Here is a 27091-nt window from a genome sequence, read left to right as displayed (position 1 = left end):
GACTTTCCTATAATATCTATCAATCTCCAGTTCTTTCTGGCTTGTTTCCATTTCCCAAGATCCTGGTGTAATAATACAATAATAAGGCACTTACCAGTGTGGGTTGCCATGGGGAGGGGAGAGGAGAAGTATTTGGTGGCCTGGAAGTGTCCTGGGTGTTGCACCGCACTGTGGCCCGCAGGTGGGTTCATCCGGCCGGCTCCACGGTGACTCAAATGAGGAGGGGGAACAAACTCCCGGCCGTCCATCACGGGAGGGAGAGAAATCTAGGGTAGCACTGTTTAGTGGGAAGTCCCGGGAACGTTGCCGGGCTCCTCTTGAAGCTCCGGTATCATTCTCTATAGGAAAGGAAGAAGAAATAAATATTAAAAATGACATACAACCCCTCCAGGTTACATTGCAAGTAGCTTGATTAAAAACAGGATGTTACATGTGGAAGCTACATGGTGACCTTGAGGGTCTTCGGGACATCGAAAATTTATTTTTGTAGGTGTAGACATAGATATAAAGAGAGTCTTGGGTCCACACGTCGTCTCTTAAGAACACGGCATTTAACTGATCACAAGTAACCAGGCTTTTATCAGAACCGCTCAGTAGTGCAGCATCAGGATTTGGACCTTTAACTTCAATGGGCCATATCCCACCATCGGAACAAGATATATGAAAACCGTTTTCACCGTTTTATTGATTGAGACTTTATGCAATTTTAATTGGTAGATTGGTATACAATATATAAATTCCATGGAAAATAGTAGATGAGATAGACATGGAGTACACATCCAAAAAAGCCCCACCACCAGTATCGCTACCTCCGGGGCATAGAACAGTTCAAGGAATGAAGACCCAAAGACTGGCTCCGAGCTATTCCAGCTAGTAATGTGAACCATAAAACCGACTGTGTCACTAATGGGAATGTGCAGACATTCAATGCACAGAACAAGTGCATGCCATTCTTACCGTCCCCAGCATGAACACGTCTTCAGGAGCCAAGAAATTTTAGAACAAAATAAATCACTTATTTTTAGGGAAGACCTTATATAACATGCGCGCTAAAGACTTCTACTCCTCGGTGTCCACAGATAGGCGCTGCTTGATTTACAACCTGTGCTAACTTATGTAACAAGTGAGCTCTGTATGGGATCACACCCCACCAGGGAAAAAAAAAAAAAAAAAAAAAAACGCTATATATATATATATATATATTCTATCAATCACAAAAAAATATATACATATTTTTAAAAAAAAGAGACATACAAATTCACATTACAGCTCAAATAAAATGTAATATTATACAGAAAACTTCACACTGTTAATTTCACGTTCATAAAATTATTTGCCATCATTTATTTGAAACCGTTTTCTAAACGTCACGTCTCTATCATCAGATTTATGACGCAAAAACACCAAAAAAAAAAATTATATACAGGCAGTCCCCGGGTTACATACAAGATAGGGTCTGGAGGTTTGTTCTTAAGCTGAATTTGTATGTAAGTCGAAACTGTATATTTTATAATGGAAGTTCTAGACAATTTTTTTTCTTTTACAGCTGATCATTGCAGCCTGGGTCTATAGTAAAGCATCCAGAGAGCTTCACCAGAGGTCACAGTGGGCAGAGGTGTCCGTCTGTAACTATGGGTTGTCTGTAAGTCGGGTGTCCTTAAGTAGGGGACCGCCTGTATATGGTATATAAAAATATATAAATATTATACTATTATCTCTCTCCCTTATCCACGTGCATGGATTAAAAAAAAAAATTGTAATTCCTGTAAAATATTGATGCAACTTAAGTAAACATAACACTAACAATAGTAATAAATAGCAAAAAATAAAAACTAATTTAAAACAAATTTGTTAAATTTTTGGTTTGGAAATCAAAAAATAGAAAAAAATTCGAAAAGATCAAACAGAGATGGAGAGGAAAAAAAAAAAAAAACACAAACATTTGATTAGAAACGTTAGATCAAAAAGTTTGGCCCAAAACAATAAAATTATTATGTAGGAAAAAAAAAAAAAAAAATGTTGCAATCTCCCCAGCCTAACCTAAGGCAGAGACATAGTTAAATTTCAGATGACAAAAATATTTGGAAATAATCTTTGGATATAAAAACACAAAATGGATCCTCACCGTGGGCGATTTTATCTATATTTATGCAGAGTCTTCCAATTAGGAGACAGATACAGGAGGACGGTGACCTCTGACCCCTTCATGATATGGACTGCAATTATTAGTTTAAACGTAATCCACATTAACGATACTAATTATTGCAATAATTACAGGAGCATGGACATGTGAAGGGGGCTGGGGGTGTTACATGCAGCTGGAAGAAGGGGATTTTGCATGATGGTGGAGAATTAACTCCGTCAGTGCTGGAATGAGCAGTCGAGAAACATACCGGGTCGTATTGTTCTTATATTTGGCAGAATCTATGATATCATATAATAATGCCCCCCTCCCTCTCCGCAGACACACTAACTAACCCCATCTTCTGCCATAGATTGAACTTCTTGACCCACCCAAAAAATGCTGATCACGAGAATCATCTCAATATCTCAAACATCAACTATACAACCAATCGGCTGTCAGACGCTTAGATAGTCCTAAGGAGAAACCTGATCAATCACATATAAAAGTGGTTGATTGCGGACGATTAATTCTTTGGTTAGAGGTGGTTGGGCGTCAAAAAACATAGGCTAAAGCCAACGGGTCAACGTTCCAACGTTCCAACGCGGCCGGCATCTAATTTACATCTATGTCAAGCAAATGCTTCTAAGTGACGGAAGAAACTTCTGGACGTGATGATCCGACAAGTTTGGATCATCTCCTATGTATGGTGAAGACTGACAGGGGCTTAGGTTTTCGACTGTAAAGTGGAAACCACAAAAGGGAGATCTTAGGGCAAATTGGAAAATTAAAGTGTGAATATTTTTGGTATGAACATGTGTCTAGGGCTTTAGAGGGGCCACTCAGAGAGTAGGTGTGGTGGAGTAGTCATGACTGTAGGTCACAATACTCCTTCATCTGTAGATTCCCACAAGGCTAAAAGCTAATCTCAAGGGTTTCCAAAACTGGACCTAAGGTGATCAGCTGATCATAGGTCCAAAATGAGAATCCCTTTAGGGTGAGGTTTAAATTTTGTATGAATGAGACATTACCGTATATGAAATGGATCCGAAACAGGTACTCAAAAAAAAAAATGCTTATTAATTACTTACGAAAAAAAACCTGGCCAAAAAATTTAAAACAGATGTTTAGTTAGATCCATCACCTTGACCACAGGGACACGACAAGCTGAGAATGGTTTTAATTTTTCTCAAGATGATGAGGGTTTGAGTTGCGACCTGAACGACGTGACCACAATATTTTGGTTTTAGATTGGGATTTACGCAGATAAGGGTTTATCTGGCAACTTAAATTTAGGTAAAAAAATAAAAATAAAAAATAATAAAACATTTGTGTTTTATTGTGTTGTATTTTAGGGAGATAAAAAAAAAATGTAAAAAGTTTCTAATTGTAGGCAAGATAGTTTAAAAAAAAATTTAAAATAAAAATGCAGCATATGAGAAGGAATTAATAATATATACAATACACATTCAGATTTTTTTTTAATATACAAAATAAAAAATAAATAAAAATTAAAAAAAAAAAGTTATCCAGGTTTCACTAGAGAAGGTTATCCGCGTGTACGCTCCTGGTACCTGCCACAGAAAACAGATACTTCTTAATAAATGTGTTGCGATACGAGATTGATCCCACCCTTGTTCCCCCGAGAGAGGGATCGGTAACAACAATCATACATAAAACAAGCCTAGAATTTCTTATAAAAGGGAAAGTGTATTCTTGGCCGGTATTGTGTATTAAGCTTCAGTATATGGATATCACAATCCGAAGGGAATTCCACCTGGAGGGAAGGGTGACACCATATTGGTCCAGTTCCGGTTATTACAAGGGGGTCGAGATTAGTACAAGACGCATCAATAAAAAGAAAATAAAATTATACATGATGTCATCACTTTTTTCACTTTTGACAAGTTCAGCTCAATCCTATTAACAGCTAAGTTTCTCCTTCTACCTTCCTAAAAAAATTCTAATTTGTTGGACTTCCTGTTATTGATTCCATTAAGGAACACTTTAGTCTACCTCCACCCAATTCAAAATGGCCGCTCCCATGTACCAAAAGATAACATTCAACTGCAAACTAAACAGAGATAAGAAAGAATAAAGGTTGGATGTGCCTTTAAGCTTAGGCCTTGGCGGCCTTCCCTGGTCTCTTTACCTAGCGGTGAGTAAATTATAAACTGTGCTTACCCAGAGTATGCCCAACATTGATAAAGGTGTTGACTTTATCTTGACAGGTCTTTTTTTTTTTGTTTCTCCTACGTTATCACAAGTTAGTGGCCAATATACATTGTCTGTCAAGGTAAATCATCATCTCTGGACCCAGGAAGAGAGGGGGTTCCGAATTCCGGAACGTCAACTATAAATGACAGTAGACAATAGCTATATGAAGTTCAACATACTGATGTGTTAAAGGGACAGTACATAGATTTTTTAAAATTTTTGAACAGTGTAATGCTTCTATTGCCCTGTGGAGGTACTGCAGGGAACAATTGTTAAAAGATTCCTCCTGGAATACAGTTGATTTCATAGTCTCGTAGTAAAAGGACAGCATCTACTTATGTCTAGGAGACCCATATAACACAAAATGGACTGACTAAAGCAGAGATCTGCCTTAAAGGGAATATACCACCAGGATGAAGGACTGTATGCAAGTGAACCTGAGGGGCTCCAGGCTCCATAGGTGTTAATGGAGCCTAGAGCCCCTCTGGCTCATTTGCAAACCGTCTTTCATCCCGGTGGTAGATGTCCTTTAAAGGGTAACAGTATTCCAGTGATTGGTTTAACCTAATGTGTAGATGTACAGTGTCTTAAAGGTGAATTACAGGCAACACAACACACTGGACATTGCCGTCATATTTTTCACCAGCCAACTGGCTCTCGATGGAAATCTACATCTGTCTGGTTCCTCCACATACGTGGCCTATTAAAACCAATCTCATCTCCCTTTGAGGTATCCGATTTGTCAAACCGCACATCCACCAATTAGATTGACGATCAATGAATCTCTAATTAGGAGGATCAGTCCATAAAAATGTATCCAACTGGATTCCGAGAGGGTCAACCTGATTTTCTTTGGCAAAGTTGTATATAGAGATGATCAATGGAAGCCACGTCCACAACGATTGCCCCCATGGACACACAAGTTGTTCAGCTCATTGATGTGATTGAACAAATGTATTTCATGGGGGCAGCAAGAATTTTGGTGCAAAAAAAAAAAAAAAAAAAAAAAATTCTGATTATTTTAAAAGTCCCTAAATCTCAATATAGAGCAAAATTTGTGCAGACCCAGTTTAGCATAAACAATCAATGATCTGACTATTCAGAATAAAAGCGTCATTTTTTTCGCTTTTCGCTTCAATTCGTAAGAGAATTCTCATATAACGCAAAGTAAAACACAACTCAAGCTCCGCATGAAATAAAATTAAAATATTGAAATATATAAAATCTATAATAATAATAAAAAAGGAATAATAATATAAGTAAGATACCAATAATATAATAACCCATACATTAAAAATATGTTAATGGAAACCAAAAAATCTAAAATATTAGCATAATAAAAAAAGAGCAAAAATAAAATAAAAAAAATTATAAAAATTATAATATTTAAAAAAAAAAAAAAAGAAACGTAAATGGAATGTTTATAAAAATTCTCAAAATACATGCAGGGTCAAAAATTACCCCTTTATATTAAAAAAAAAAAAAAAAAACAAATTAGCTTATCCACATGACACATGTACATATGTATCCGTAGGTTCCCTTCCCATGTTATAGCACTAATCTTACATGCCTAAGTGATGACACCGGAAGAACAGTGAACATGGACACAATGACAGCCCAAACCAAGTGCTCAAGTAATACGGGACCGATGAGTGAATGGAAAATATTGTATACATTACATGGTGTTGTCCTGTTTCCAAGATCCCTCTTATTTATGTGCCATTTGTCTATTAGTGGCCACTTGTCAGGGAATCCAGAACAATTACTGCCCTGTTACTGTGCAATATTTCACCAGGCTGTCCCCATACCCCGAGCCTGCACCTCTCCTTCCATCCCGGACGCCCTCACCATGGGACTCCTCCAAAATACACATCTGGGACATATCCAGCTGTTTCCAATACTCAGTTTTATAATCTTACCACTTACATCATTGCGAGAGCAATGGGAAAAACCTACCCTGGATACATGGGGAGTGTGACCTTTGTATGTAATGAGAAAACACACAAAATGCACAAAATCAATAATTATGCAAATCATAGAATAAGAAAAAAAAAGCTTCTTTTTACATTTCCGATTTAAAAAAATTAAATATCGGATCATTCACGATTATCCCCAAAAATATTGGATAAAGGAGAGTAAAATTCCCAAACATTATATCAAAGACCCTTTCTTTTTATTTACATTTTGATATTTTTGTGGCGACGCCAAATTAAAACTTTTATAGATTTTTTAAATTATTATTTTACACCTTTTACCTACACTATAACATATTGTGCGAATTTATATTTTACGCGACGCACACGATAGTCAAAGCTGTTAGAAATAAAAAAAAAAAATTTAAAAATATCAATAGTCGTACTTGTGCTAAAAAAAAATATATACTTATATAAAATTTTGGTATATTTTTAGAAATTCTGTCCTTCTACAATGCGCACTGATAAGATCTTTCTATGAATATCAGAAAATTACTTTATAATAAATTCATAGCCAAGGTCCGGACATTACAAAATACATAGAAATTAGGCACAAAGCAAAAAAAATGACAAGATTGGGAGGGTAATTATTCTGATAAATTTTACAACCCCTTTTTTTTTTCCAAAAATTTTTTTAGTTTTTTTTTTTTTTGCTATAAAAAGTGAAAAATGAATTAGGCCTCATTAAACATCCTCTCTACTATGCAAAAAAAAAAAAAAAAAAAAAAAAGGGATAAAATTAACTGACCAGCGAAGGCTAATGCTCCGCAAAACCCAGACTTCGCATTAACCCCCTCTATGCTGCAGCTGTCAACAATATCCAATATTGTCTATGGCTTACAATACAGTTATGAGTAACCCTACTCCTGCAGTGCAATGGCTTCATGACAGTGAAAGCTCTCCCCCCCCCCTTAGTTTTCAGACACGGGGGATAATACAAGGCTATGGATTAATGGAATCAGCTAAGACAAAGCTTTATAATACACAGCTGGATGGGGGGGCAGGGGGGGGGGATTCGACAGTAGTTTTATGGCCAGGCTTAGATTTGCCAATAGGAGCCTTAAACATTGTATTTTTAATGTTTGTATCTTATATTATTATATGTTATATAAATGTTTCATTTATTTTGATACAAAATCTTCTACCAGCAAGAACTGAGTGCATTAGGTAGGACAAGGACTAAGTACAAGGTATGAGGATACTAGACAATGGAAGACCAGGCAATGACAGGGCTTGTACAGTAATTATTCATTGTTATCAGCACAGGGAGGAGATGGCTTCATGCTAGTCTATAGGAAAAGTCATCAAAAAAAAAAAAAAGAGAGACACATGGGCCTGGGTCCGAAACCCCAGCTCTATAAAGACATGGCACCAGCATGAGGAATCTACTAGGAGACATCCAGTTCCTATAGAATACAAGATGTATTATGGCCTGGACTGTAAATGACATCAATAATACTGATTATTACCTGCTATAACGCAGGGTCCACCTAGATCAAGGGTGAAAAAAATATAAAAAAAAAATAAAAAGAGGGGGGTGGGGGGGTGTCTTTGTAATTGTGCAAGTTGATCTAAAGTGACACTTCCCTGTCAGTGAGAATGTAATCTCTGTAGGATCCTCAAACTGCATTGTATTAATATTTAATAGTGCACAGTGGAAATAAAGAGAGTCTGCGTCTCCCATAGACCCCGATTGTCAATGCAAAGTAACACATAGATGCCGTTTGAAGATACACAGACAGCGCAGGAGGGACATAAATAATCAGAATAATATTACATGGTGTTATTGTATGGAGATGGAGGATAATCTGGGTATTTAATAGAGATACAACATAATGGGTCTCTGCATATACCCATTATATATTATATATATGGGATGTGTCTGATTAGTAGACTATGAGATCTCTGTGCCACCACATGGAGAGGTAGATGGAGAGTCATATGTGTTTTCTACTATAAGGTCTATAGTGTGTAAAGTGTGTTATATGTGAGAAGTTATTATTATTATACAGTTTTATGCAAGTATTAATCCATATAAAAGTATTAATCCATATAAATGTCCTCAATCTAATAAAAGGCTTCAAAGTATAAATGCACACACATACAGGCAACATAATAGAATAATGACATACATACAGTACATTTTCACTAGAACACATTTACTACTTGTACAGTACACAATACAGACATCATATAGTACACACAATACACACCATATTAAATATAATGCAAACATCATAATACACAACACAGAAATCATACATATAGCACACACAATACACAAATCATAATGCATACTATATCATGCATACTGTATAAAATACATACAGGGATCATACATACTGTGTAAAATACACAATACATGTAGTACACTCGTGCATACTGTATAAAATACATAAAGTACACACAAGAATCAAATATAATACACACTATATGATGCACAAATTATAAACACATGCACCATACACACTGTATAAAATACATAAAAGAACACACAATACATACAGATATAATACATATAGTACACACTATATCATACATACTGTATAAAATACATAATGAAACACACACACGAAACAAATATAATACAAACTATATGATGCGCAAAATATATGCATCATACACACTTTATAAAATTCATAAAAGAACACAATATGTACAGGTATAATACATATAGGACACACATAATACACACTATATAATACATACTGTGTAAAATACACAATAGAACTCAATACATATAGGATACACATAATACCCACTATATTACTGTATAAAATGCATACTAGAACACACAAAACATTTAGCACACAATGTACAATTCATACATATACATCATAATTCATGTAATACACACTATATGATGCACACATGATATATACAGGCACCATACATACTGTATAAAATACATAGAACACACAATACTTACAGGTAAAATACATATCAGACACATAATACACACTATATCATACATACTGTATAAAATACATACAGTTTAAAATACACAATAGAACACAATACATATAGGACACACATAAAACACACTATATGATCCACATATGACATATATAGGCATCATACATACTGTATAAAATAGATACAGGGATCATCCATACTGTGTAAAATACACAATACATATAGGACACACATAATACACACATGGCATATATAGGCATCATACATACTGTATAAAATACATAGGGGAACACACAATGCATACTGGTATAATACATATAGCACACACAGCATAAAACACACATATACTGTATCTACACAAAGGTGTTGTACTCCCATCATACAGGCATCTACTACATAAAATACACGTCTACTATACCTACACATACATAAAGTACTCCGTGTATGACAATAGGTCAAAATTATTCTATGCTGTGTGTAACATGGTATTTGTGTATTTAATATCATCTACACAGACATCCAGTGCTCGCATCCTAATATGTGTAGTATCATTTTATATATCTATATATTCTTAAATACACACCACATTTACATATAGGACACATAATGCACTACCAGAAACACACATACAGATACCAGGATATACAGTAATAGCTCATCTGTAGTAGGAAATTGTGTGTGTGTATATATATAGTGTAACACTGCATGTTGTATTATTCAAATATTATATTTGTTAAATATTCTATATTTAAATGTGATTAGAATATTTATATATGTATGTACTAAACAGGCATTGTTAAACATACAAACACGTTACACACAATCTACTGCTATAGTCTATATACATACTTTATAGTAGGATGAGGTCTAGTTATTACATATAATACACACATCACAATATAAATGCACACACTTACATATAGTCCACTAAACCCATATTGTACATACACTACACCAAGAAACAGCATTGTACAATAACCACACACAATCATATACTGTATATGCACACACTACACAAAGATAATACACACTGACAGCATAATATTCACAGCACACACACACACTATTATAAATGTAGAGAGTGCACATACACATCATACTAATATATAGATATCTATGTATCTATATCTATATATAGTAACCCCACAGTATCACGCCAAACTACAAGGTGTATATAAATATAATAACCATATACAAAACAATATAAATCACACTTATTATTATAAATACATACAGTACACAAACAATATATATTTATATTCAGATATAAGAACCCCACAATATCATATTGTGTATATATACAGACACACAGATAAAGCATAATATACACCACACATGCACATCTTATTATATATTGTATATAAATTCATACTATACACAGGAGACATCATAATATTCACATCACACACACAATATAATTGCAGACATACACATGCAGTGCACATACACATCACACTATATACATATATAATAACCTCTCAGTATTACAGAATACTATACATATAAATATAATATCCATACAGACAAAATATACTTAATATGTATCTTCAAATACACCATTATAAACACACACACATCACACTATACACACATATAATAACCTCTCAGGATCACATGATATTATACACTGAATATATAATATCCATACAAAAATCACAACATACAATATTCATCTTTAAATGCACCATTATAAATACATTCCTCTCACATCACACTATATACATATAATAACTCCACAGTATCACAGGATACTATACAGTGTATATATAATATCCATGTAGACATCATAATATGCATCTTCAAATGCACCATTATAAAACACACATCACACTATATACATATATAATAACCCCACAAAACCACAGGATACTATACAATGTATATAATACCCATAAAGACATCATAGAATGCATATTATGTATCTTGAAAACACACTATTGTGAATACATGCATTACCCATCATACTTTATACATATATCATAACCCTACAGTAGCACAAGATCCTATACTTTCTATATATCCATACAGACATAATATGCATCTCCAAACACACTATTGTTAATACATGCATTACCCATCGTACTATATATTATACATAAATGATTACTCCAAAAGGTCATAGCATACTATATATATTGTATATATAATAACCACATACTATATACACACACAAAGACATCATACTGTACACCACACATCATACTATATATAGTAACCATAAAGACATCATGATATACATAATGTGCAGCTTCAGACACACTATCATCAATGTAGGCAGTACACATCCACATCGTACTATATATTTACACACATATAGTGACCCCCCACAGTATCACACCCTACTATATAGTACATTTAATAGCCACATACTACACACAGACATCATACTATACATAACTATGTGCCTTCAAAACACACTAATAGAGTATATGCAAGGCACATACACATCATTTTATACCCACAGTATCATACCCCGTCCACACAGATAATACACCATCTACACATATTGTCTACAAAAAAAAAAATTAGTTTCACCCTTTTGTTTTACAAAAGGATTTTCCTTCACCCCCTCCTTGGTCTGAAATCTTAATCTATTGTGTTCTTGCTGTTTTCCTTAAAATCCCCCTGCTTTGCAATTACTGAGTATTGAAAGATCAGCTCCCCCCACCCCCCCACCTCCTTCCTTGCTAAAGAATATCATGGCTGGGGCTCTCCCAACAGTCAGGGGCTTCCAGTGGAAAATAGAAAAAAAATCTGTCTAGTAAAAGACAGTAGAGAGGGGATAATAGGATAGATAAATAGATAGAGGACATCGATAAATGAATTAAATATATAGATATAGGAGAAAAATAGATGATAGATAGATAGATAGATAGATAGATAGATAGATAGATAGATAGATAGATAGATAGATAGATAGATAGATAGATAGATAGATACTTTATACTAGGCTAGGTATAGGCTGATACATCCATGGAGAATACCTAAATTTGCAGTGACATCAAAAAGTAGACATTCCTGCATGGATTCAGATGTGGATTGAGATGGAGCCAAGTTCCCTTCATTTGCAGATTAATTCTTGACTGATGAAGACACAAGTCCCTTGTAACATCGGTGCCTTTGGATTTTATTCTAGACTACAGGTCCAAGAGCAGATAGGAAAAAAAAATCGTGTGAAACATGAATATTTTTTGGGATTAAATAAACAAAAATCTTCAGTCTCCTAATGGAGTTTCTTCTGTCCTCTCCAGGGTAGCTGGAGACTCGTCATCCTCCACTACTGTATCCTGCTCCAAAATATCCAAGAATCCTAAGGGAGTCCCATGCCCTGGTGACCACAACGATCTCCTTCTTCTCCTTCCTCCTGCAAGTCTTTATCAATAAAAAATCATTGATCCCTTTAAATCCATCCTCGGTGATAAGAAATGAGTCCTCAAAAATCTCTCCAGTCCCAGAATATAAAAAAAAAAAAAAATTAAAAATCCAATATCCGATCCAATCCTTGTGCCGAAGGTAGAAGACTCTGTATAATATGTTGTATTTTGTTTTTGTTAAATAAAAATAAATCCTGGAAACAAGTCTATGGATAGATGATAAACAGGAACACCTATGTACACACACACAGAATATTGTGGAATTTAAGAGGAAAAAAAAGCAGTTTGACTATTTTGCCCTCTTTGCATAATTTATTCCATTTTTTTTTTAAACCTGCATTGTTTTAACCTTGATAGGTGTTAGCATAGGAATTGCATTAGGAAATTTAAACACAATTGGGATAAGGGGGTGGGGGGGTATGTTACCTTGTTTAGGAGACAAGGGGAGGGGAGGGTGCAAAATACAATCAGAGCCCTATTTACATCAATCTAACCCTTACTTAGATAGAAATACATAATAAAATACGAAAAACTAAAAAAGTTGCCGGAGGGTGCATTGATCTAGGTGAATATTTAGATGGTAAAAAAAAAAAAAGGAAATAAATAAACATAAATAAAAACACGCCCCCATCCTGCTTTGAGTCTGGAGGCCGTGCCCTGCATTCAGATCCACAGACAAGGGAATGGAAACCACCAAAAAAAATACACAAATAATAAAAAAAAATACATCTAAAAAAAATCCTCAAGTAAACAACGGGTTAACGTTTGTAACAACAAAATCAAAACCTCAACGTTCTACAAAATTATCAAAAACAAAACATCACGTTCCATTTAAATGGGTGGTTGAAAACGGGGATATAGGGTATAAAATGTATAGATCTTATGGGTTAACCCCCACTATTCCTTGTACAACCACTGATAGCTAGAGGAAATAAAATTGTAGTTTTGTTATTACGTTAATTTTATATTTCGATTTTTTTTTTTTAGATTCGGATTATGGATTTTACACAAATATCTGCGGTGATCCGCCCGATCCCGCAGCGGCTTAGGAAATATTTTTTTTTCAAGCGATCATATTGTATCGATCCTACAGAATATTTATACACTGATCCATCTTCTAGGATTATGTACACACACAACGTGGCCGATTCCGATTAAAATAAAAAATCAGGAGAAAAAACCCCGACCAGAATCGCCTAAAAAAAAATCCAACGCGATATTATTATTTTACTTTATATCTGAAGGATTGTTACATTTTAGATTTTTCTCCCCATCAGAAAATAATTCCTTTCTAAGGAATAATCGATACAATCTTATCGGAGGAGGATATTTATTTGTTTTTACTAGGAAAATCGCACGTTCTAATGACACAAACCTGGGAATATACTTTTATTTCCCTCAGTCTCCTTTGTGGATATAAATAGATATTTTTGATATTTTTGGTCCTGGGTGGGTGTAAGAGGTGGAAATAAAATTAAAAAAAATGAGAAGTCTCTTGTTCTGTTGTCCGGTTTGATCGCTGCCGATGTGGAAGTAATAATCGATAAAAGATGGAATTTTTTTTCCCCCAGATGCAATGAGATTTTTAATTTTTTTTTTTTTGCTTGTTGATAAAAAAAAAATATGCAATTTTTTCGTCACATGGAGGATAAAGGGGAATAAGTGCAGTATAGTGTGGGGTGTGCAGGTACTTACTGTGAGTGCAGTGGGTGCAGTGCTCTCCCCGGGCTCTGCATGCAGTGACTGGACTGGGTGCTTCCGGCCTGAGCCTCTCTGCAGCCCCCCCTCCCTCTCCCGAGCTGTCCCCCTCCCCTCTCCGCATACTAATGAGCTGCCGCCAGTCTCATTGGCCGCTGGAGAGCGAGCTCGTGCAGTTCTCCTGCCGTAAACAGGCGGCGCTATTGGACAATGCAGGAGATGGGAGCTGCCAATCATTGCACTGGGGAGGAGGAGGGGGGAGAGGGAGCTGCCAATCAAGGCTGCACAGAGGGAGAGGGGAGGGGGATCTGGAGCTGCCACTCACAGCACAAAGGCGCCTAATTCAAGTATAGGGGGGAGTGTGCAGAGTCTAGGGGGGAGGGGGAGGAGAGCAGAGGGGAAAGGGTCAGGGGAAGGGGTTATGTGGGGGTGAGGATCAAAAGAGCAGGAAACTTTAATAAGTGGATGAGTGTCACTCAACAGGAGCCAGTCTGGTGGAGGAGTGCAGTCACTAGAGGGTTAAATCCAGAGCCCAAGGTTCAGCACTGGGTACAGTGTAGTCACTAGGGGGTTAAACTAGAGCACAAGGGTCAGCACTGGGTAGAGTGTAGTCACTGTAGGGTTAAACCATAGAACAGGAGTCAGCACTGTGGAGAGTGCAGTTACTAGTGGGTTAAGTCAGAGCAGTGGGGATAATGCAGTCACTAAAGGGTTAAACCAGAGAACAGGAGTCAACACTGGGGAGAGTGCAGTCCCTATAGAGGGTTACACCAGAAGACAAGGGTCAGCACTAGGGGAGAGTGCAGTCACTAGAGGGTTAAACCAGAGAACAGGGGTCAGCATTGGGGAGAGTGCAGTCACTAGAGGGTTAAGTCCAGAGCACAAGGGTCAGCACTGGGGAGAGTGCAGTCACTAGAGGGTTAAACCAGAGAACAGGGGTCAGCATTGGGGAGAGTGCAGTCACTAGAGGGTTAAACCAGAGCACAGGGGTCAGCATTGGGGAGAGTGCAGTCACTAGAGGGTTAAACCAGAGCACAGGGGTCAGCACTGGATGGAGTGTAGTCACTAGAGGGTTAAACCAGAGAACAGGGGTCAGCATTGGGGAGAGTGCAGTCACTAGAGGGTTAAACCAGAGCACAGGGGTCAGCATTGGGGAGAGTGCAGTCACTAGAGGGTTAAACCAGAGCACAGAGGTCAGCACTGGATGGAGTGTAGTCACTAGAGGGTTAAACTAAAAAAAAATTGATGGAATGAGGTCAAACATCTGTCATGTAGAATCCTTCACCAGGATAATGAATGGGTTAAGAATAGCAGAACCACAAGTCCCAGGAGACCCCTGAGGAGGGCAGTGGTGGGATTACTAATCACAGGAGACCCCCATGAGGCAAGGAAGGAGGGGCTACAAATCCTATCGGATCACTACCACCCCCAGCAGAACTTCCAGGATATCTTATAAGAGATAACACAACAAATACCAGAAACCCTACTTAGCTGTGGTGGGACTACAACTCCCAGCAGAACCCCACGGATTGATAACTTCCAGTTTATCTACCAGGGATGGAAGTACAAACATCATAAACTGACACTTCCTAGTGGTGGGACCACACATCCTACATTACTACATGTATGGAGCAGCTCAGTCTGGGGGCTTGCTGGGAGTTGTAGTTCTCCAGGGTTGGTTGTGACTTTCCCTTCTCCAGTGACAGGGGGTGTGGATTAGGAGATGACACAACCTATGGGGGGCTGCAGTGTTCAGCTGTGGCCCCTGCACATCTCGGGGCCCTAAATATCTCCATTTATTCTTGCACTCATGGCTGGGAGTTGTAGTCCACTACATTTAGAAGGTCCCAGGTAGCTGCTGTCAGGTCATACTGGGAGTAGTAGTCCACTACATTCCAAAGGTTACATATAGCTGCTGTAAGGTCATACTGGGAGTTGTAGTCCACCACATTCAGAAGGTCACAGGTTTCTGCTGTCAGGGCATTCTGGGAGTAGTAGTCCACCACATTCAGAAGGTGACAGGTTTCTGCTGTCAGGGCATGCTGGGAGTTGTAGTCCACCACATTCAGAAGGTGACAGGTTTCTGCTGTCAGGGCATGCTGGGAGTTGTAGTCCACCACATTCAGAAGGTGACAGGTTTCTGCTGTCAGGACCTGCTGGGAGTTGTAGTCCACCACATTCAGAAGGTCACAGGTTTCTGCTGTCAGGGCATACTGGGAGTTGTAGTCCACCACATTCAGAAGGTGACAGGTTTCTGCTGTCAGAGCATGCTGGGAGTTGTAGTCCACCTCATTTAGAAGGTGACAGGTAGCTGCTGTCAGAGCATGCTGGGAGTTGTAGTAGATACATTTCAGGATAAATAATGGTACATTCATAGCCATTGAATAATCATATTTAAAGGAGATCTTCCTGGAACCATAAAACATATCAATGTGTTTCCTAAAAAATCCCAGTCATGAAAGAGTTACTGCCCAGTCTGTATGACCCCCCCCCTCTCTCCTCCTCCCACCCCTTTTTTCCTTTCATCCAGCCCCCTTCTCCCCCCCTCTCCCTCCTCCCCTTCCAGGCGGCTCTGATTGGCTGGCCCAGAGCCAGCCAACTGTCAATCACCGATTGTAAACAAGGCGCTGATTGGCTGCTGGCCAGTCCGCACTGGGCTGCCTGAAAAAAGCAATTACTGGGCCCGGCTGTTTCCAGGCCCCCCCAGCAGTTGGATGAAAGGAGATAAGCTGGAGCCGGTTTCCAGGCGCCCCTCTATAGTCAGACCCCCCTGGCCCCAGAGCCAAGAGGAGAGCAAAGTGTGAGGGCTTCAAAGGGAACCCATGCATCTACTATTAGAGGAGCCTAAAAATAATGCAGGGCTGCACAGGGGGGCTATGCACAGAAAACACTTTACAATGGGGGAGGGGGTATAGAATAAGGGGGATTGCACCCCCCCTCCTCCCTGTCCCCAAATTAAGTGAGCACTGGACTACTATACACAGAAGCCAAAGCCAGGACTACACAGAAGAACCCTCCAGGAGGCTCCATCCAGGTATGGGGTGTATGGGTGAGGGGTCTGGGGGCTTCATTATTGTTATGTGTGGGGTCTAGGGGGGGGTCTAGAGGAGATGCACTGGGTGCAAGTATAATATTAGGTGGCAGGAATATTGACACTGATGCAAGGGGTTAATCTTGGAGGGAGAAGAGGAGCCCTGTGTGTGAAGTATCCAGCACATAGGAATATACTCGGATACATTGTATCATTCCAATAATAATAAAATACTACAAACAAAACAGGAGTCTCTTTATTTCTTTAAAGGGGGGGGGGGCACTTACTTACTGGTTTTCAGGTAACATCTTGGAACAAAGGACTGGAAAGTGGTGATGGAGGGGGGTCCGGAAGCTGCAGGGGACAATGTATCCCACCATACAGTACACCAGCAGAGGAAGGGTCCTACTACTACCTCCATCATGTGCGTAGTATAGTAGAAAGAGGCTGCTCAGTATCTATACAATGTATCCCACCATACAGTACACCAGCAGAGGAAGGGTCCTACTACTACCTCCATCATGTGCGTAGTATAGTAGAAAGAGGCTGCTCAGTATCTATACAATGTATCCCACCAAACAGTACACCAGCAGAGGAAAGGGCCCTACTACTACCTCCATCATGCGCATAGTATAGTAGAAAGAGGCCGCTCAGTATCTATACAATGTATCCCCCCATACAGTACACCAGCAGAGGAAAGGGCCCTACTACTACCTCCATCATGCGCATAGTAGAGTAGAAAGAGGCCGCTCAGTATCTATACAATGTATCCCACCAAACAGTACACCAGCAGAGGAAAGGGCCCTACTACTACCTCCATCATGTGTGTAGTATAGTAGAAAGAGGCTGCTGAGTATCTATACAATGTATCCCCCCATACAGTACACCAGCAGAGGAAAGGGCCCTACTACTACCTCCATCATGCGCGTAGTATAGTAGAAAGAGGCTGCTCAGTATCTATACAATGTATCCCACCAAACAGTACACCAGCAGAGGAAAGGGCCCTACTACTACCTCCATCATGCGCGTAGTATAGTAGAAAGAGGCTGCTCAGTATCTATTTATCCATACAATGTATCTCCTTCATATGTATCTAAATATCTGACTATATCATGTATCTATGTATCAATTTCTCTCTCACATCTATCATCTATCTATTCATCATTTATCACATTCCATATCTATGTATCTTGTATAGTAATTTACATATATTATATCTATATATTCTGTATACGATCCTGGATCTCTGAAATGTTCATTCCTACAATCCCCAATAATACGGAATATAATGTAGTATAGAAACCTTTATGTTCCATCATCCTTTGTAGTACATGTATCCATTTACATAAATTATAAATTACCATCTAGTATACAGTGTGTGTGTGTGTGGGGGAGTATATAGTCAGCCACCATTTGTGCAAGTTCAACCACTTATAAAAATGAAGCCGGTAAGTGACATCACAGGTAGATCCTTAACTATGCGACCAAATGTGAAAACAAATCCAGAAAATCACATTGTCTGATATGTAAATAAGTTATATGCAAATTATTATGGTCGGTCAATGACAAAAGTTCATCTTGATACTTTGTTATTGATCCTTTGGTCAAACGTTTTCTGTAGGTCGGAGCGATTTGGCGAGATCTGTACGGCGCTGCGGAATCTGTAGGCGCTATATAAAGAATGATTATTATTTACAAGGTGGGTACACGCTGTCGGCCCATTCCTTGTTGCAGAGCTCCTTTAGAGCAATGATATTTTGGGGCAACACGGACTTTCAACTCAACTCCCTCCAAAGGTTTTCTATGGGGATGAGATTTGGGGACTGGCGAGGCCACTGCAGGACTCTGAAATGCTCCTTCGTTGCCTTTGCGGAGTGATTGGGATCGTTGTCATGCTGATGGACGGAGGTTTGCACTCAGAATCTCACAATACATGGACCCATTCATTATTTCTTCCATGCTCCACAGTAGGTATGGGATGCTCTTTGGGTCCAAACACGAAAAGTTGTTGTGTTTCTACTTTGGCTGTGGCTTTTGTCACGTTGGACCCAGCTTTCTGCAGGTGAGTCACTAGGTCCCCCCCCGTGTGCTTCTGGGATTTCTGCAGGTCAGTCACTAGGTCCCCCCTGTGTGGTTCTGGGATTTCTGCAGGTCAGTCACTAGGTCCCCCCCCCCCCCCGTGTGGTTCTGGGATTTCTGCAGGTCAGTCACTAGGTCCCCCCTGTGTGGTTCTGGGATTTCTGCAGGTCAGTCACTAGGTCCCCCCTGTGTGGTTCTGGGATTTCTGCAGGTCAGTCACTACATCCCCCCCGTGTGGTTCTGGGATTTCTGCAGGTAAGTCACTAGGTCCCCCCTGTGTGGTTCTGGGATTTCTGCAGGTCAGTCACTAGGTCCCCCCCCCGTGTGGTTCTGGGATTTCTGCAGGTCAGTCACTAGGTCCCCCCCCGTGTGGTTCTGGGATTTCTGCAGGTCAGTCATTAGGTCTCCCCTGTGTGGTTCTGGGATTTCTGCAGGTCAGTCACTAGGTCCCCCCCCCCGTGTGGTTCTGGGATTTCTGCAGGTCAGTCACTAGGTCCCCCCTGTGTGGTTCTGGGATTTCTGCAGGTCAGTCACTAGGTCCCCCCCCCCCGTGTGGTTCTGGGATTTCTGCAGGTCAGTCACTAGGTCCCCCCCCCCCCCCCGTGTGGTTCTGGGATTTCTGCAGGTCAGTCACTAGGTCCCCCCCCCGTGTGGTTCTGGGATTTCTGCAGGTCAGTCACTAGGTCTCCCCTGTGTGGTTCTGGGATTTCTGCAGGTCAGTCATTAGGTCTCCCCCGTGTGGTTCTGGGATTTCTGCAGTCACTACCCCCCCCCCCCCCCATGTGGTTCTGGCATTTCTGCAGTCACTAGGACCCTTTGTGGTTCTGGGATTTCTGCAGTCACTAGGACCCTTTGTGGTTCTGGGATTTCTGCAGTCACTAGGACCCTTTGTGGTTCTGGGATTTCTGCAGGTCAGTCACTAGGTCCCCCCCCGTGTGGTTCTGGGATTTCTGCTGGTCAGTCACTAGGTCCCCCCCCCGTGTGGTTCTGGGATTTCTGCAGGTCAGTCACTAGGTCCCCCCCCGTGTGGTTCTGGGATTTCTGCAGGTCAGTCACTAGGTCCCCCCCCGTGTGGTTCTGGGATTTCTGCAGGTCAGTCACTAGGTCCCCCCCCGTGTGGTTCTGGGATTTCTGCAGGTCAGTCACTAGGTCCCCCCCCGTGTGGTTCTGGGATTTCTGCTGGTCAGTCACTAGGTCCCCGTGTGGTTCTGGGAATTCTGCAGGTGAGTCACTACGTCCCCTCCATGTGGTTCTGGGATTTTTGCAGGTCAGTCACTAGGTCCCCCCCCCCCCTGTGTGGTTCTGGGATTTCTGCAGGTCAGTCACTAGGTCCTGGTGTGGTCCTGCGTGGAGCCCCTGATGGAGCTAGTGGACGGTGGTCTTGTATGTCTCCCATTTTCTAGTCATTTCTCCCAGAGTTTATTTTTTCTAACCAAGCTGCTGCCTATTGTAGATTCAGTCTTCCCAGCCGGGTGCAGGACTACAATTCTGTACCTGGTCCTTCCACTGCCCTTTGGTCTTTACACTAGTGGAGTGTTGTGTACTGGTGTCTTTTATACTACAGGAGCCATTACTACAGGTAATGAGAGGAGGACAGAGGAGCCATTACTACAGGTAATGAGAGGAGGACAGAGGAGCCATTACTACAGGTAATGAGAGGAGGACAGAGGAGCCATTACTACAGGTAATGAGAGGAGGACAGAGGAACCATTACTACAGGTAATGAGAGGAGGGGAGGACAGATGAGCCATTACTACAGGTAATGAGAGGAGGACGGAGGAGCCATTACTACAGGTAATGAGAGGAGGACACAGCAGCCATTACTACAGGTAATGAGAGGAGGACAGAGGAGCCATTACTACAGGTAATGAGGGGAGGACACAGGAGCCATTACTACAGGTAATGCGAGGAGGACAGAGGAACCATTACTACAGGTAATGAGAGGAGGACAGAGGAGCCATTACTACAGGTAATGAGAGGAGGACAGAGGAGCCATTACTACAGGTAGTGAGAGGAGGACAGAGGAGCCATTACTACAGGTAATGAGAGGAGGACAGAGGAGCCATTACTACAGGTAATGAGAGGAGGACAGAGGAGCCATTACTACAGGTAATGAGGGGAGGACAGAGGAGCCATTACTACAGGCAATGAGAGGAGGACAGAGGAGCCATTACTACAGGTAATGCGAGGAGGACAGAGGAACCATTACTACAGGCAATGAGAGGAGGACAGAGGAGCCATTACTACAGGTAATGCGAGGAGGACAGAGGAACCATTACTACAGGCAATGAGAGGAGGACAGAGGAGCCATTACTACAGGTAATGAGAGGAGGACAGAGGAGCCATTACTACAGGTAATGAGAGGAGGACAGAGGAGCCATTACTACAGGTAGTGAGAGGAGGACAGAGGAGCCATTACTACAGGTAATGAGAGGAGGACAGAGGAGCCATTACTACAGGTAGTGAGAGGAGGACAGAGGAGCCATTACTACAGGTAATGAGAGGAGGACAGAGGAGCCATTACTACAGGTAATGAGAGGAGGACAGAGGAGCCATTACTACAGGTAATGAGGGGAGGACAGAGGAGCCATTACTACAGGTAATGCGAGGAGGACAGAGGAGCCATTACTACAGGTAATGAGAGGAGGACAGAGGAGCCATTACTACAGGTAATGAGAGGAGGACAGAGGAGCCATTACTACAGGTAATGAGAGGAGGACAGAGGAGCCATTACTACAGGTAATGAGAGGAGGACAGAGGAGCCATTACTACAGGTAATGAGGGGAGGACAGAGGAGCCATTACTACAGGTAATGAGTGGAGGACAGAGGAGCAATTACTAGAGGTAATGAGAGGACGACAGAGGAGCCATTACTACAGGTAATGAGGGGAGGACACAGGAGCCATTACTACAGGTAATGAGAGGAGGACACAGGAGCCATTACTACAGGTAATGAGGGGAGGACACAGAAGCCATTACTACAGGTAATGAGGGGAGGACAGAGGAGCCATTACTACAGGTAATGAGGGGAGGACAGAGGAGCCATTACTACAGGTAGTGAGAGGTTGACAGAGGAGCCATTACTACAGGTAATGAGAGGAGGACACAGGAGCCATTACTACAGGTAATGAGAGGAGGACACAGGAGCCATTACTACAGGTAATGAGAGGAGGACAGAGGAGCCATTACTACAGGTAATGAGAGGAGGACACAGGAGCCATTACTACAGGTAATGAGAGGAGGACAGAGGAGCCATTACTACAGGTAATGAGAGGAGGACACAGGAGCCATTACTACAGGTAATGAGAGGAGGACAGAGGAGCCATTACTACAGGTAATGATAGGAGGACAGAGGAGCCATTACTACAGGTAGTGAGAGGAGGACAGAGGAGCCATTACTACAGGTAATGAGAGGAGGACACAGGAGCCATTACTACAGGTAATGAGAGGAGAACAGAGGAGCCATTACTACAGGTAATGAGGGGAGGACAGAGGAGCCATTACTACAGGTAATGAGGGGAGGACAGAGGAGCCATTACTACAGGTAATGAGTGGAGGACAGAGGAGCCATTACTACAGGTAATGAGAGGAGGACACAGGAGCCATTACTACAGGTAATGAGGGGAGGACAGAGGAGCCATTACTACAGGTAATGAGAGGAGGACAGAGGATCCATTACTACAGGTAATGAGAGGAGGACAGAGGAGCCATTACTACAGGTAATGAGGGGAGGACACAGGAGCCATTACTACAGGTAATGAGAGGAGGACACAGGAGCCATTACTACAGGTAATGAGGGGAGGACACAGGAGCCATTACTACAGGTAATGCGAGGAGGACAGAGGAGCCACTACTACAGGTAATGAGAGGAGGACAGAGGAGCCATTACTACAGGTAATGAGGGGAGGACACAGGAGCCATTACTACAGGTAATGAGAGGAGGACACAGGAGCCATTACTACAGGTAATGAGTGGAGGACAGGGGAGCCATTACTACAGGTAATGAGAGGAGGACACAGGAGCCTTTACTACAGGTAGTGAGAGGAGGACACAGGAGCCATTACTACAGGTAATGAGGGGAGGACAGAGGAGCCATTACTACAGGTAATGAGGGGAGGACACAGGAGCCATTACTACAGGTAATGAGAGGAGGACACAGGAGCCATTACTACAGGTAATGAGGGGAGGACACAGGAGCCATTACTACAGGTAATGAGGGGAGGACAGAGGAGCCATTACTACAGGTAGTGAGGGGAGGACAGAGGAGCCATTACTACAGGTAATGAGAGGAGGACACAGGAGCCATTACTACAGGTAATGAGAGGAGGACACAGGAGCCATTACTACAGGTAATGAGGGGAGGACACAGGAGCCATTACTACAGGTAGTGAGGGGAGGACAGAGGAGCCATTACTACAGGTAGTGAGGGGAGGACAGAGGAGCCATTACTACAGGTAATGCGAGGAGGACAGAGGAGCCATTACTACAGGTAGTGAGGGGAGGACAGAGGAGCCATTACTACAGGTAATGCGAGGAGGACAGAGGAGCCATTACTACAGGTAATGAGAGGAGGACAGAGGAGCCATTACTACAGGTAATTAGAGGAGGACAGAGGAGCCATTACTACAGGTAATGAGGGGAGGACAGAGGAGCCATTACTACAGGTAATGAGAGGAGGACACAGGAGCCATTACTACAGGTAATGAGGGGAGGACAGAGGAGCCATTACTACAGGTAATGAGAGGAGGACAGAGGAGCCATTACTACAGGCAATGAGAGGAGGACACAGGAGCCATTACTACAGGTAATGAGAGGAGGACAGAGGAGCCATTACTACAGGTAATGAGAGGAGGACAGAGGAGCCATTACTACAGGCAATGAGAGGAGGACACAGGAGCCATTACTACAGGTAATGAGAGGAGAACACGGGAGCCATTACTACAGGTAATGATAGGAGGACAGAGGAGCCATTACTACAGGTAATGAGGGGAGGACAGAGGAGTTATTACTACAGGTAATGAGAGGAGGACAGAGGAGCCATTACTACAGGTAATGAGAGGAGGACACAGGAGCCATTACTACAGGTAGTGAGAGGAGGACACAGGAGCCATTACTACAGGTAATGATAGGAGGACAGATGAGCCATTACTACAGGTAATGAGAGGAGGACAGAGGAGCCATTACTACAGGTAATGAGAGGAGGACACAGGAGCCATTACTACAGGTAGTGAGAGGAGGACACAGGAGCCATTACTACAGGTAATGAGAGGAGGACACAGGAGCCATTACTACAGGTAATGAGGGGAGGACACAGGAGCCATTACTACAGGTAATGAGAGGAGGACACGGGAGCCATTACTACAGGTAATAAGAGGAGGACACAGGAGCCATTACTACAGGTAATGAGGAGAGGACAGAGGAGCCATTACTACAGGTAATGAGGGGAGGACAGAGGAGCCATTACTACAGGTAATGAGAGGAGGACAGAGGAGCCATTACTACAGGTAATGAGAGGAGGACACAGGAGCCTTTACTACAGGTAGTGAGAGGAGGACACAGGAGCCATTACTACAGGTAATGAGAGGAGGACAGAGGAGCCATTACTACAGGTAATGAGGGGAGGACAGAGGAGCCATTACTACAGGTAATGCGAGGAGGACAGAGGAGCCATTACTACAGGTAATGAGAGGAGGACAGAGGAGCCATTACTACAGGTAGTGAGAGGAGGACAGTGGAGCCATTACTACAGGTAATGAGAGGAGGACAGAGGAGCCATTACTACAGGTAATGAGAGGAGGACAGAGGAGCCATTACTACAGGTAGTGAGAGGAGGACAGTGGAGCCATTACTACAGGTAATGAGAGGAGGACACAGGAGCCATTACTACAGGTAGTGAGGGGAGGACCGAGGAGCCATTACTACAGGTAGTGAGGGGAGGACAGAGGAGCCATTACTACAGGTAATGAGGGGAGGACAGAGGAGCCATTACTACAGGTAATGCGAGGAGGACAGAGGAGCCATTACTACAGGTAGTGAGGGGAGGACAGAGGAGCCATTACTACAGGTAGTGAGAGGAGGACAGTGGAGCCATTACTACAGGTAATGAGAGGAGGACACAGGATCCATTACTACAGGTAATGAGAGGAGGACACAGGAGCCATTACTACAGGTAATGAGAGGAGGACAGAGGAGCCATTACTACAGGTAATGAGAGGAGGACAGAGGAGCCATTACTACAGGTAATGAGGGGAGGACAGAGGAGCCATTACTACAGGTAATGAGTGGAGGACAGAGGAGCAATTACTACAGGTAATGAGAGGAGGACAGAGGAGCCATTACTACAGGTAATGAGAGGAGGACAGAGGAGCCATTACTACAGGTACTGAGAGGAGGACAGAGGAGCCATTACTACAGGTAATGAGTGGAGGACAGAGGAGCCATTACTACAGGTAATGAGAGGAGGACAGAGGAGCCATTACTACAGGTAATGAGAGTAGGACAGAGGAGCCATTACTACAGGTAATGAGAGGAGGACAGAGGAGCCATTACTACAGGTAATGAGAGGAGGACACGGGAGCCATTACTACAGGTAATGAGAGGAGGACAGAGGAGCCATTACTACAGGTAATGAGAGGAGGACACGGGAGCCATTACTACAGGTAATGAGAGGAGGACACAGGAGCCATTACTACAGGTAATGAGAAGAGGACACGGGAGCCATTACTACAGGTAATGAGAGGAGGACAGAGGAGCCATTACTACAGGTAGTGAGAGGAGGACACAGAAGCCATTACTACAGGTAGTGAGAGGAGGACAGAGGAGCCATTACTACAGGTAATGATGGGAGGACAGAGGAGCCATTACTACAGGTAATGAGGGGAGGACAGAGGAGCCATTACTACAGGTAATGATGGGAGGACAGAGGAGCCATTACTACAGGTAATGATGGGAGGACAGAGGAGCCATTACTACAGGTAATGAGGGGAGGACAGAGGAGCCATTACTACAGGTAATGAGAGGAGGACACAGGAGCCATTACTACAGGTAATGAGAGGAGGACACAGGAGCCATTACTACAGGTAATGAGAGGAGGACAGAGGAGCCATTACTACAGGTAATGAGAGGAGGACAGAGGAGCCATTACTACAGGTAATGAGAGGAGGACAGAGGAGCCATTACTACAGGTAATGAGGGGAGGACAGAGGAGCCATTACTACAGGTAATGAGTGGAGGACAGAGGAGCAATTACTACAGGTAATGAGAGGAGGACAGAGGAGCCATTACTACAGGTAATGAGAGGAGGACAGAGGAGCCATTACTACAGGTAGTGAGAGGAGGACAGAGGAGCCATTACTACAGGTAATGAGGGGAGGACAGAGGAGCCATTACTACAGGTAATGAGAGGAGGACACAGGAGCCATTACTACAGGTAATGAGAGGAGGACAGAGGAGCCATTACTACAGGTAATGATGGGAGGACACAGGAGCCATTACTACAGGTAATGAGAGGAGGACAGAGGAGCCATTACTACAGGTAATGAGAGGAGGACAGAGGAGCCATTACTACAGGTAATGAGAGGAGGACACAGGAGCCATTACTACAGGTAATGAGAGGAGGACAGAGGAGCCATTACTACAGGTAATGATAGGAGGACAGAGGAGCCATTACTACAGGTAGTGA

At 41.9% G+C, this 27091-nt stretch overlaps 1 protein-coding gene across 6 annotated transcripts in view; it reads right to left on the bottom strand.

Moving 5' to 3' along the window:
• The window catches only part of BAHCC1 (BAH domain and coiled-coil containing 1), a 124684-nt gene that overhangs the window by 73218 nt on the left and 24375 nt on the right, over nucleotides 1-27091 (bottom strand). For 4 of the 6 annotated variants that reach the window (XM_072112510.1, XM_072112513.1, XM_072112514.1 and 1 more), the window contains exons 1-2: nucleotides 14298-14398; nucleotides 95-338 (exon numbers count right to left, since the gene is read on the bottom strand). In XM_072112510.1, the coding sequence (XP_071968611.1) occupies nucleotides 95-248 (154 nt within the window). In that variant the 5' untranslated portion in view covers nucleotides 249-338; nucleotides 14298-14398. Of the gene's footprint in view, nucleotides 1-94; nucleotides 339-12212; nucleotides 12836-14297; nucleotides 14399-27091 lie in introns of those variants that run through there. The other 2 variants (XM_072112512.1, XM_072112511.1) reach the window with 2 other exon arrangements.

Source organism: Engystomops pustulosus, chromosome 6, assembly GCF_040894005.1.
Source record: "Engystomops pustulosus chromosome 6, aEngPut4.maternal, whole genome shotgun sequence".
NCBI lineage: Eukaryota > Metazoa > Chordata > Amphibia > Anura > Leptodactylidae > Engystomops > Engystomops pustulosus.
This window is presented reverse-complemented; position numbering and strand designations above follow the sequence as displayed.